Source organism: Gambusia affinis, linkage group LG24, assembly GCF_019740435.1.
Source record: "Gambusia affinis linkage group LG24, SWU_Gaff_1.0, whole genome shotgun sequence".
Classification (NCBI taxonomy): Eukaryota; Metazoa; Chordata; class Actinopteri; order Cyprinodontiformes; family Poeciliidae; genus Gambusia; species Gambusia affinis.
Window position 1 is genome coordinate 5,584,239 of NC_057891.1, and position 13,482 is coordinate 5,597,720.

General features: G+C 39.3%; 2 protein-coding genes across 5 annotated transcripts in view; one reads left to right on the top strand and one right to left on the bottom strand.

Annotated features, from left to right (window-relative positions):
• Positions 1-13,482, bottom strand: part of LOC122827264 (gamma-aminobutyric acid receptor subunit gamma-3-like) — a 71,436-nt gene that overhangs the window by 53,752 nt on the left and 4,202 nt on the right. The window contains exon 2 of the mRNA XM_044110022.1: positions 4,478-4,545. Coding sequence (XP_043965957.1) covers positions 4,478-4,480 — 3 coding nt within the window. The 5' untranslated portion in view covers positions 4,481-4,545. The remainder of the gene's footprint in view (positions 1-4,477; positions 4,546-13,482) is intronic.
• LOC122827262 (gamma-aminobutyric acid receptor subunit beta-3-like) overlaps positions 1-13,482 on the top strand; it is a 111,721-nt gene that overhangs the window by 18,367 nt on the left and 79,872 nt on the right. The gene's annotated exons all lie outside the window — the stretch shown is intronic.

The following is a 13,482-nucleotide window of genomic DNA, read 5'->3' on the forward strand; positions in this document are numbered from 1 at the left end:
CCAGTGGTCCCTGCTGGCAGTTGATTTGGTTACATTCATGTTTTGCTTTTGAGTTGAAGACGCTGTCCTACAACATCTTTGCGTTTTTGGAATCAAACGCAGAGAGGATTATGAGCTCTACTCACCAATTGTATTTTGGACACAAGTGTAAAACTCCCACTTTTTGTCGGACAGAAGAGGCAGTCGTCATGATTTCATTGATTGGGTAGCCTCTCAGTATGAATCAACCAATCAATCGCCGTCACCAATGTGGTATGGAGGTCAAAGTGCATTTTTGTTAGTTAATTTGCTGTCTGTTATCAGGCTTTCTCAGCGCCAGCTAGAGAAACTCAGCACTTTCTCCCAGTTTTAAAGCTGCTAATGCTGGTTAATCACTCCACCATTCATCACAGTACGTCCTAAATTACCATCGGCTTCATTTGCCGTTGCATCGCCCCAGCCAGCGCCCATTACCAACGCACCAAATGAAGAAAGATAATGTGTTTTGCACAATGGTGGATGAGAAGCTTCCTGGAGTTTGGTTGTTTGCAGAGTTGTATCATTGTATTTCCTGAGAGTGTGTGTGAGGGCATGTATGTATGTATCAATATGGATCATGAATCTAATACACCCTTGGGGAACTGACCTGGTTTTTCATGTGGAACTCTCATTCAGACCCGAGGAGCGGGTGAACATGTAAAACGGAGATCTCGCTGCTCTTGATGGATTGGACTCGGAGTGCGGCGGAGTGTAAATGTTGAGCTTCGAAAAGCAAAGAGGGAAACAAGGCCAATCCAGTCAGAGGATACTTCTTGTTCTCTCGCTCACTGTAATACTTCCCAAACAAAACTGACGCAGAGAAAACTGGAAAGGGGAGGGGAAAGCAGTTGTGACTCGGCGCTAATTCCACTCCAGTCAAATCTGGAGGTGGCTGGGGATTCACGTCTCACTGATCGGCATACACTGGCCCTGGCACCGTGGAGCCAATCAGTGCTTACACAGGGGGGGAGATAATCGGGATGTCGCAGCGGGACTCTGTTCCTTCATGGACAGGAGCTCTGAGCTCCACAACGCAGTCATGCCCTACTGACCCACTACAGGCAGCGGGAGGCTTTAGGTTACAGCTCTCATGTTTGAATGAGGTGTAGACTGTTGGTGTCCAGTTTTGTAGAAACTGAATATGGATATTCAGAGTTTTCAAACAGAATGTTCAGTGTTAAAAACAAGTCTAGGACTGTGTTGTGTTTAAGGTCTGCAGTAACTCCGGAGGAGTAGCAGAGATCAATCAATCCATGGACAAGATTATTTTTATTTGTCATGTGCGCCTCAATCACCTCTTTGTGAAAGATCGACAGGAAGATGGTTAGAATAAAAATCAGGCTCATGTTTCCACAGAAAGAAGAAGAAAATCAAACTGTTGTCTTTCACTGAAATGAACAACTAGCATTGAACACAGCACCTCCCATGGGAAACGAGGTGTAGGAAGTATCATGCAGTGAGGATAATTTACTTCAAGGATGGAGAACCTGATCAGAAGGCAATACATTAAAATAATGCTGAATGATATGGCTTAAAAATAAAATCATTTTGTTGTGGGCTCCAATTTTACTTTGTGCTGGTCTCCCCCATTTGTCACGTTACGAGTGTAATGTGACAAAATGTGAAAGTTCAGGGTCATAAAAAGGTTTACAAACTTCTGTGAATAAGTCAAAAAAACTGGTTTCCTTGGTATCAGTTGTGGAGATGTCAAACTGCTGAAGTTTAATCCTAAGACATTTAATGAACCTGATTTAAAGAGGGCAGAATATTAATGTGTTGGTTATGTTTCTCCATTGGAATGCATATTCATTTTTAAACGCCCTATATGGATGTGCTTTGAACATTAAGTGGCTAAAGATGATGTGACGTGCTGATTGATGTAACTTGCATTGCGCCTGTCATATGAACATTTAATGAAAGGAAAAGGTGGAAACTAAGCCCTAATTAGTTGGCCCAGAAGCTTTTGATCCTAACAGCATCATAGTTAGAATATGTGGCTTTGCTGCTCTGTGTCAGACTAAATACTGCAGTGGGAAAAGTTTATACATAAAATGTCATAACGACTCTTTCAAGAAAGCTGAATGCTTGAGACCTTCCTGGAATTATATTCAAACTTCATAATTGCTTGTTATCGTTTAAGACTCGGGGAACTTGATCTGATTCAAAATGACCAGATTTGTGATTGATAGAAGGTTGAATATATAAATGGAACTAAATGTTCAATTCATTTTTTAATATGGCAACATTTCTTCACATCCAATAGACATGGACATGATTCACTTTTTGCTAAAAACCTGATTGATTGTTTTGAAGGATTGTTTGATGTTGTGGTTTCAGTGGAACCTGGTTAAATTAATATTTTGTAAGTTACTGAACAGTCATTTCACTAATTTAGCCCTTCATGTTATGTATCTGTACAAAGAATATATTAATATGGAATTGTTGTAATTTTCCTGCTGTTCATTTGAATGCTGATACTAAACTAGGAACAGAAATTTATTGGCACATCAGTGCCAGAATTTTGACTGCATACACAAACAATAGTTTTCTTCCCGTTTTATCTTAATCATTAGTTACACAATATGCTTTACTTTCCCATCTTTGTTTCCTTTTCTATACATTTTTTTTGCAATTTCCAGGTTTAAACTTTTAGTTAAAACAGTGTGGATGTATTTGGCTACCGTCTTTTAAAGTTTTTTTTTAAACTAGAAGCAACCAGTTCATACTTAATAAAGCTTAATGTCCCCTCTTGCAAAGAAGATGCAAATTGCTGAAAATATAAATATTTCCTAATGATGCAGTCAGAATAATGTAATATTTTTCACAGCTTTATTGAACTGTATAATACTTTATTGAACCCAAAGGGAGGATGGGTTATTGCAGTGTATAAACTATGGGAGAAAATTCAATATAAGAAAACAGTTCCTATGAGGAGTTACATGGGGTTTTTGTTGCTGGCAGAGACGATCTCCTGTCCTGGACTTGACAGAGCTGCAGTTCTGTCTCAGTTGTGGTGCAACATTTTTCTCTCTGGTATCAGCTGGAATCAGGATACAAAGCAGACTTTTCTGACTAAGTTTCGTCTTTTGTTTGCTGCTGCCTCAACTGTTATTTTTTTATTTATTTATTTTTTTTTTGGGGGGTGCTTTAATAATCAGCTGCACTTGTTTCCACCATGGAAAGCACAAACCCTGACAAGCGGGACAGGAAAAAAAAAAGAAAAAAAAGAAGAGAACGAGTCGAACAGAGGCCGTTTTCTGCAGCGGTTCAGTAATCTTAATAAGGGTTCCAGAAACCCAGATCTACACTGACTGCAGATTTGAGTGTCTATCAGAGAGCCTGCTGGCTCCTCAGAGTGCTGGGTAGAAAATCAAGTTAATGAACTGTGAGTTGGAGTCCACCATTTTGCATCCCAAATTGAATTCACTTTGGGAGTATGCCTAAATGTCCCTCTGCACAATGGCTGCATGTTAAAGCACTCTAATTATTAGGGACAACTTTGTCCGATTGGAAATCTTAAATTTGAAGCCCACTTTTAAATATTTAGCTACAATACTAGCAATGCAAGTAATACTTTCACAAACCCGTGAAAGTATTACTATTGTTTTTCTGTTGAGTTAATTAATTGTAAATACTGAATAATTAAAACAACTTTTTTTTTTCTTCCCCTAGCTGAAAAGCAATCAAATCCAAGGCGGGACTTTTCCAGTCTCAATCAATAAAAGATTAATTAATTTTAAGGCTTCTTCCATAACTGTGCATTTTTTAATAAATGTGGAGGGTGTTGCACACAACACTTGATCAAATTAAATCTGAATGCATTCAGCAGCTAAGTGTAACAGGTGCATACCTAATTTTTAATGAGTTTAGAGCGCTTCACATGTTTAAAGGATCTCATGTCATCAGGGGTTTTTCCACGCTGCCGAGCGATAGTAGCAGTTCAACATCTGGATAATTTCTTATCACATTTAGCTCTGCTAATATCTGCAAAGTCATACACTTATGTAATTTGGAGAAAAATTAAACTTACTAGAATGTAGCAGATTTTTGCATAATAATCGAGAACAAACTCCTAATGCTTTGAGAAGCAGCTATTTTCCCATTGTTGCAAATCAGGCTTTTACTTTCAGCAATTTGATTTTTTCTATGCCTCTAATCCAGCATTCTGGTCTTTTTAGAAAACTTATTCAAAGCTGTTTCTATTTTTCTTTGATTTCTCATGATTATCTACAGAAAAACCCAAACTGGCTAGTTGTGTTTTTGTTTTGTTTTTCTGGCTCGATCCACGCTGATCAAGCAAACCAAAACCCACACCTGTCTTTCTTGGCTCGAACTGCAATGACAACATCTGTGGGGGCACAGACCACCTCCAAATGCAACATGAGAAATGACGGCGCTCATGTTTGATGAGGCTCTGGAGTCAGGCTACAGGTGTGAGGATGAAGAAAACCCGACTCACCATGTCGATGGACGACACGGGTCCGATGCTGTTGACGTAGATGCCCACGTCGATAACGGTCGGTTTCTCTGCAACGGAAAAAAATGGCGTTAATGTGAGCATCCGGTGCACATCCGGTTCTTTAAGCAAACTCAAATGGATATTACTATTTCGTGTAATAAACTACATTTTGTAGCAACCATATTTATTCCAACCTCTGAAAGGGCATTCATTTAACATTTGCATCAAGTTTCAAAATAATCTAAATCCATGTTAAATTTTCCCTCTGATTCAAAACTATGCAGCGTTTTGTGCCGGACTGCCGTCAAGGTTAGTGCTTCTGAGTTCTCAGGGTGTTAATACCTTGTGATATATAGCTGTCAGTCTTTCCATGCTGCAGGCTTGTATGTACCCAAAAAACAGAAGTATAAATAAGCAAGTTAAAAACCACGCTTTTCATCATTCAGTGTCACCTTGGCTAATAAAGCCAGTTCATTTCCTTTTGGAGGCAGGCAGAGCCATCAATTCACCCCGAGAAGAAAGATTTACACTTCTAAAATCAGAGAAGCTGCGCTCTGATTCCTCAAGCACTCCCAGAGTTACCATGGCAGGTAATAGCATTTCCAGTCAGCACCAAGGATCTTGGCTAAATTTACTCTGCAGGAGCATTTGACTTGTTTATTCTGAAGTAGGAATGTGAAATAAGGTACAGCAGAACACGAGCGATGTTAGGACAGACAGACATTTCAGAATGCATAGATGCTTTAGGGGAGAGTTTGTATAAGGTGTGAGAGCAAACTTTTCATGAAAAATTCACCATGATTCATGCATTATTCTCTGTGCATGCTTTTTTTATGCTTTTCTGTGTAATCCATACATACTAGCTTCAGCTTATTGAAACAAAGCATTCCCATTAAAACTGCATCTTTGGGAATTAAGTGTTTGCTTCACTAATGTATCACCTAAATTAGGCTTTGCTCTAATGTGCCTAAACATACATTAAAAGTCCGTTATGTTGTGATTCTAGAGGTTTTTTCTTCCACATATAATATCTAATGGAAGTTCTAGTTCTACACTGCAAGAAATGGAGGAGGAGAGAGAAAACTAAAAGCCAGTCTTACTAACTGGTATCTCCCTTGCATTTCAATAGCTTGATGACGATACCCAGCGCTGGATGCAACACACTCCAGCATGGCCTCTTTACACATCCTCTGCTGTAGCGTCTCTATTAGCCGTATCAAGTCAAACACATTCTGCAGCATGACAGCCACAACTCTGACACCTTACACATCGCTATGCAACAAGATGGATGCAAGTGATTACCAGATTGTATTGCAATGGCTCGATAATAGAATGCTAAACACTTAAACTGGATGATGGATTGCAATTTAAATATTATAATTTCTATTTAATGACTGTGTTAAGGATGCATATAGAGCATTTAACTTTCAAATCAAAATAGTCAGATGGTTACTGGTATTGCAATAATTAGTAAAATGAGTCTGTGGCTCCTAGATATTGCATCTATGTTTAGATTTTGTCTTATTTTGCTCCTGTATGTTTTTTCTTAGCATTTAAGTTCTTGGGGAGAAAAAGAAAAAGCATTAAGAGAGAAAACAGAGCTGCTGCATAAACAGTTTTCAAAATAAAAGCATGAAGGTAAACGTTTAACTACAAATAACCAAAACCTCAACACAGATGTTGAACTTTATTCAATTGAAAGTTTACAAAAGTTTAGAATGTATCTGGAAAAATTCGAACGATATTTCTCCATAATGATCTACAGAAATGTTTCCTGTAACTTACAAAACCTAACGCAAAGATAATTTTTAATCCTAAAACCAAACATGATTCCCCATCAGGCTTCAAATGAAATCCAACCTGGATCACAAATAGTCATTCAGACTCGCAAAAGCCACACTTTGAGAACATAACTGGAGAAAACAGGAGAGCATTTGGCTATCATAGTCATGACCAATTGATATCCAATATAATCATTTATCAGCCAGACATCTGGAATGAAACCGTCTGGGATGAAGTTGTCATGTAATTGTGAGGGTTGGGAAAGGTTTGCCTTGAGGTTTCTTTTGCAAATCAATCGGCCCCAAGGGTGAGCAATTCGTAAAACTGTCACCAGCTTATCTATTAATGAGAGTCTTGAGGCTCAACTTTCTCCTTTTTTCCCTTGTTTGTAGATAACTTCTAAGATTGCAGTATTTTGAGCACATCTAAGTGTACATGCAGCAGCTGCTGGAGCACAAACCAGATGGCAGATTGCATGTCACAGAATGAGCAACACGATGTATTAATAACCTGAATTGGTGTCATTTCAGCTCTGCGTTGGTAATTGAAGCCTCAGGATTTTTTTTCTTAATCATTGGATCACCAGCATCCATGGAGTTGTGTAATTTTTTATTTATTTTTCTCTGCTGTGAGGTCGAATCTAGCGGAGCTGAAATGCATGTGAACATCAGCTCTCCGTAACGCTGGGGGTCTGTCGGTGAAGGCTTGCTGGGAGGTGTTGGTTCGATTCCAGCTGAATGTTCTGCTCCACTGACTGGGCAGTGCACCATGGCATAGCACTGGTGTTTTCTGAGAAGCATCTTATTACTAGATCTATAATTTGAAGTCTATGTAAAATGTGAATCCGCTTTCTTTGTAAAAATTTATTAAGATTGATACTTGTTTTATTTTTGAAAACAACAAAAAAAAAGGATCAAAATGGGGAAACAGAAATATATTCCTCATTTTCACAAGTGGCACTAATCAAATGAATTAAATACCAGAAGCCAAAGTTCTGTTTGCTACAATGACTTTTACTAATTTAATCCTGCTTTTTAAACAGTACGACCATAACTTTGTCGATTATGTAAAATCACTATAAAATACAGGTTGGAGGCAGTTATATTTCACCTAAATTTATTGGCCAGTAGCAAACTAGCAACTCCAGTGCCAAACACTATTTGGCAACAAAATCAAGTTCAGGCTCAAAGTCATTTGGAAAACCCTGGCACTGACAGCATTTCTAACAATGCATAATTACAACGTATAAATTGTGGAAAAATTCTCGGGCATGTATGTATTGTTCCTCCAGGGCAGCCAGGAGGTGTTTAAACATGTGCGGGGAAAACCCCTGGACATGCGGCCAGTCCAGAAACAGACAGATAAGGAGCGCTCGCCGATTTGGGCAGCTTTGAATACAGCTTGGCGAAAACCTGGGGATTATAGAGAGCCAGCATCCCTCCTCTGAGACCCATTCACCTTGGAAATTGGGGTGAATGCATCTGAAAGACCACTGAAATGAACACATGTGGTGCAAAGCTGATCTTTTATAGCAAAAGCAGATTGGTGCATATGGAAACTGGGACAACCTTAAGGGGATAAACCTAAATATACCCCACAATAGCTTATCAGTGCAGATGATGGCAGTGTTGATCCCCACATGATGTGCTTTATGGATAGATGGATTTCTAGAAAGGAATCACTTCAGTCCAGTGCTTCTAACATCTGCTTGTTGGACATAAAGCATTTCAGCTCTGCTCAGTTTCATGTGTTGTCATATAATGGAAATTATAGCAATTATTTTCTTTATCGAATGACTCGTTTTATCTTCTTCATCTCTGAGATGTGAGAATGCTCTTCAAAGGAAAGCAACCTCTTTCTCATATGCTCAGACAATGAAACATCCACCTATACATCTTTTTATTAACCTCAATTTTACACTCGTACAGGAGAAACTTTCATCCACGGAGCGCATATGATTTCTTTGTCATCCTCTGTGTGTTCCCATCCTCCTCCTCCTGCTCCTCTTCTCCTTCCTCGTCTTGTTTTCCAGAAATGCCTGACAGCTCCCATCTGTATTATCAAATCACCTTGTGGGGCTCGGTTAGGAAGAAAGACCCTCCATGCCTGCTTGGCTCGGCTGGCATGACGAATGCATTACGCATTGTCAAGCCCGGCCAACCTCGTGTGTGCATGCTGATGCACATATCCCAGCTGAGCGCTCAAGCTCCCATATGCTCCGTTTCCCGGGATCTGTGCATGGAATACGAGGGGCCTCAGCAGGCTGCCGGATTCACCACCGAGGGGGGAAGCCCTGGTGTCTTCTGTGGCTGTTTGGAAGCAAATGTGCTGGAAAATAATTTATTGCTCTGCATTGAGTAAAAACCATCTACAGTGCAGTGTCTTCAAGCTGTTTGCTGCTGGTGATGTCTTCAGAAGACATTGTTCTGACAAAGACATTTGCGCTCACTGAGGCGTAGAGTTCATCGGGACTCGGCCATCCTGTGGCTCTGGTGGTTACTGCACTTATAAAACGAAGACGGCATCGTTTTACTTCACTTTTTAATCGGCCCTGATGTCAAAGCAACCAATTAGAATCAGGTCAAGATTGATGAGATTTAGTGTTGGTCTTTTGATGCGGTTAAGTTTTAAGGATATGTAAGATCATATGTTTTTTAAATAATGACCCCATTTAATGAAAAAATGGCATCCAAACTAAAGGAAACTGCAGTTTGTCAATCTGAAATACGAAGGTGCAATACTACTTGACAACCAGATTGAGCCAGTGTGTTGCACTGAAGTAGTGGGGAAAGAGTGAAAGTTGATGGGTCACAAAAAGAGCATTTAATTTCAAACCTAAATAGTCGGATGCTTACTGCAACAATTACTACTTTAACTTTCTTGATGCTTATTATGCTAATCATGACAAATATGTATTTGTGTGGATCTGCCCAGCCAAACCTAAATTCTTGAGGCAACTGGCTGAGGAGTGTGGATAATTTTTATTTATTAAACCAAAAGGAACCGATAAATGGAAGCAGTTTATTGCCAAGGACTGAAGAATTAAGTTTGAGATGAAGAACGGATGTACGCAGCAAAAGCAGACACAAGAATCTGGCAATGAAAAAAAACAAGAGCGTAGATAATTGGGATGCAATGCAATATGAGGCAGACGAGAAACAATGGATCCTTCTACCAATCTGTAACTACAGCCTCCATTGAACATTCACCTAAAACAAGAGTTCAGTTTTTTATTCAAATATAAACTTATGAACAAAAACGTTTAAAAAGAAATCATACAATATGTTTATACGCCAATATACATATCAATGAAGAACTGAATATTTTTAAATTTAAAATACTGTATTTGAAACACAATGGTTAATCTTTATATGAGCATTTCTGAGATGAAATGTGTCCCTCTTCTCTTTCCATACATTCCCAACTTTTTGAAAAACTTGATGTCAACGATGCAAACAGAATTTACTACAAACTCAAACAAGCAAATCCCTTTTGACTCAAAGTAATTCTACGAAGTTCACTGTAAACCAACCATCATTTAGTTTAAGTTTCACATTCATATACGGATAAATAGGACATTTAAGGAGATGATGGTCATATTTTATACTCATTCTGTTTAAGCTCTGAAGCAAGCGAGTGAAAGTCTTGTCATCCAAGCAAATATTTGGTAGAAATCCAGTAGTCTCCAAATATTGGCCTTTCTCCTTGCTTGCTTCCCACCACCAATCATTGACTCAGATACAGAAGCTATGCTTGCATAGAGATGAATGGATGAATGAATAAAAGATTTCTTGAACTGCTGCCTTTTTTGATATTTACACCATATTAAGTTTCTATCAGATACTTAACCCACCCACACCGTGAAACATGGTGGTGGCTAGAACGTGAAACGAATCCCCGTCATCATCATAATGATGATGCGTTTGCAATATTGAAAATGTTTCTGTTATTGGGACAAAACAGAAAAATATTGGTTAAAAAAACAATCCAGAAAAAGACCTTAAACACACAACCGGATTGGTTGAGGTAGTTTGATGACCTAGTCAAAGTTCAAACCTTCTGGACTTTGCTCAATCTGAGATTGTCCAGATTGAGGTCAAAAGTCCTAATTTGCAAAGTTGCTTGCTGCTTTAAATGCAGAACCTCAAGTTTGTGTTGAAAGAGTTCAAGCGGTGTGAAAACTTTATCAGTTCTGTAGCTGAGCTTGCAGTCATCAGTTTATAAGACTAAGATTTTTGTTATAGCCTATATGGAGCAATTGAAAAATGACAATGGGATGTACATCAGTCCCTCAGAGGTTCTTATATCACAATTTGTCTGTAGTCCCCTTTATAAGGCCCCTGAGCTCCTTTTTTGCTGATTATTTTTGTCTCAAGTACTTCACAATAATCCAAGCCTATTGCTGTTTTCTAATCTTTAGAGAAATATGTAACAAAAAACCCAAAGATGGAATAAATTATTTTGCGTTTGGATCATTATTCAAGATAAAAATAGCAGTTCGGTTAAATCTCTGCAATTCCAGCTGCGTCACTTAAGAAATATTTCTCTGCTTCAATTCTCAGCTCACCTGGAGCTGAATTACATACTGAGAGATTTTTAGAGAAACAAGAAGAAAAAAAACTGTAGATTTGCACAATTATGGGCAAATTTGTACCTAAAACCAACTAATGGCAGTAAAATGGGCAAAAAAATATTGTCAATTTTCTAAACTGTTCTGCAATATTAGTGAGACGGAGCTGAAATAATTAAATGGATTTGGCATGCACCTTGGAAATGGTTCCAAGCTTCTATTGGGGGTTTTAGTTTCCCTCCTCAAGAAAGAAAAAGCTGGCCCGCTTGCATCAGTGTGTGATCGTATCGCCGACGGTAACACTTGGAAACATCAATCAACACTTTTTGCACTTCTGTGTCCGTAAAAGGAAAGCAGATAAAAACTTAGACACACTTTCCGGCTGTAGCCTGTTCACATGTTGGCACATGTGCATCATTATACCGCCTCTTCCAGCCAACCTCCCCACACTGTAACCATGGAAACAGACAGCAGCCATCTGGGTTACTATGATACGGGAGGAAAAAGTAAGACCAACAAATCTGAGCCAAGATCTGTTGTTGAATAGGCACTTTTTTTTCTGAATGGATTACCTTTTCCCCCCCTACAACAACAGCTGCATCTTTCAGTTAATTTACAGGCAGATATGAAACATTTACTTCATCTCGTTGGGACTTAACCATTGGAGCTTTTATCTGCCTCCAAGAAATGCTTAAATAAATAAAACGGCATGTGCGAGTGATGAACAGCAGCCATCTGGCTGTGCCATGCAGGATGAAGCTGAGGCTAAAAATGCTTTCCAAACGCTGGTAGACCCACATCTGTAACATTTCTGAAGCACCTCACTTCAAGGATGAGCTCCAGCCAGCCATCTGCGCCGTTCAGAGACACATTACATGCAATCACAGGCGACTAGGATACCATTTTCCTTCATATGCAGGCAAGGCCGCTAGATTTCACTCCAATATACTCAAACTCAATTCAGGCAACAATTTAGTTCAGCAGTAGATTCAGAGAAGATGGTTTGGAAGATTTATGTTTCTTGAAACAAACAAAAACACAGAGCTGGATAGGTACAGCATATTACTGAGGCATCATAGCAAACCTAAATGCATTGTCAAGATAAAGACTAGAGGTGCACTGATTGCACTTTTCTGACTAATCACAGACCTTTAGCCAGCCAGCAAGTTAAAGAACAAAACAGGAAACAACACAAAGCAAGGCAACAAGCATATCAATATCTCAAAAGACAAGAAACTTTCTATCTGGCGATGTAGCAATTGGTATTGTTTGAATGCCAAGAAGCTCTAAAGTGGCGCATAACGTTTGCTGCAAGTTCACAAAAAAACTATTAGAAATTGCTTTGGGTTTATTTCAAATGCAATGCACACAGACAGGAAAGGAAGGCAGGTGGGGCAAACAGTTGCTTCTGCAGATATATCAACCCTGGTGAAACATGAACATGTCAACATTTGAATAACTTGTAGCAGAGCAGTTTTATTCTCACATTCTCACACCTCTGCAACCAGACGTAATTTAAATTGTACAGTGCAACTCTTTACTGCTTGACCCTCCAGGCTGGTTTATGAGACACAAAGAAAATATGCAACAGAAACCTTCACTGATTTTATCGGCTGCTGGTAAAAACTCATATTCCTTTAGAGAATGCACAAATAAGAAAAAAGAAGAAAAAAAAAGTCATTTGAATCCCATTGAAAACACTTCCCCAACGGACAGATATTGATCGACAGTGTAGGTTTGTACACAGCGCTTTGTGTATGGGAGTGCGTGGGGGAATGAATGAGGACACACTGTTCCACTCTGACAGACTGTGTTCACCTCACTGAACCGATGTAATAGTTCTGAGACGGCAGGATATTTCTACTCCTTCAGAGGTTTAATAAGGAATTATGTAAAGGGGAGGATCTTGCTCCGTATGAACTGACACCAGGCAATAACTCCAAGCAGGGCCATGCTTGTTGCACATGCTGCTTCTATGAATTAAGGAAATAATAAGTTTGCCTTTTCCCAGATTTACTCACTCTCAGCCAATCCACTAAAATTACTTGAAGTTATTTTAATTTAGCTTGGATCTGTGTTGCAATCTACTGACAGGAAGCTGAGAATTGGATACAGCTGCAAAAAGCAGTTAAGTCTTTGTTGGGCACTAATGTGACACATTTATGTCACTTTACACAACAAAGCAAAAGTGGGGGGAAAAGGAAAAAAATGTACACTCCTGTCACAGCGGGTGACGCTGTGCAGATTTAATTAGACTTTGTGTCCATCAGGTAAACAATGAATTATGCATTATTTTGCTCTCCTGATGCAGTCACAACAACGGAGACCGCCCGATCCCAAACAAGCCGGTGCGGGGGATGAAAATTTCTGCTTTTTCAGACTTTCAGAAGAGCTGCCACCTGCTGACACGAGTTCGCAGCATGACACAAACACACACAGACAATCCCCGTTATTCTCCCTGCGTGACATTAACTCAAGTCCCCTTAAAGTGCCCACATTTCCAAAAGTTAATTGAGGCAAGAATAAGGAATGTGTTGCATGTAGTGTTCCTGCAACGGGTTTGCAGTACAAACTGTTTTGCAATATGGCCGTTATTGATTGAATACCAGTAAAGGTTGGACGCTGTAGAAGATAGAATAGTAACAAAAGAAAT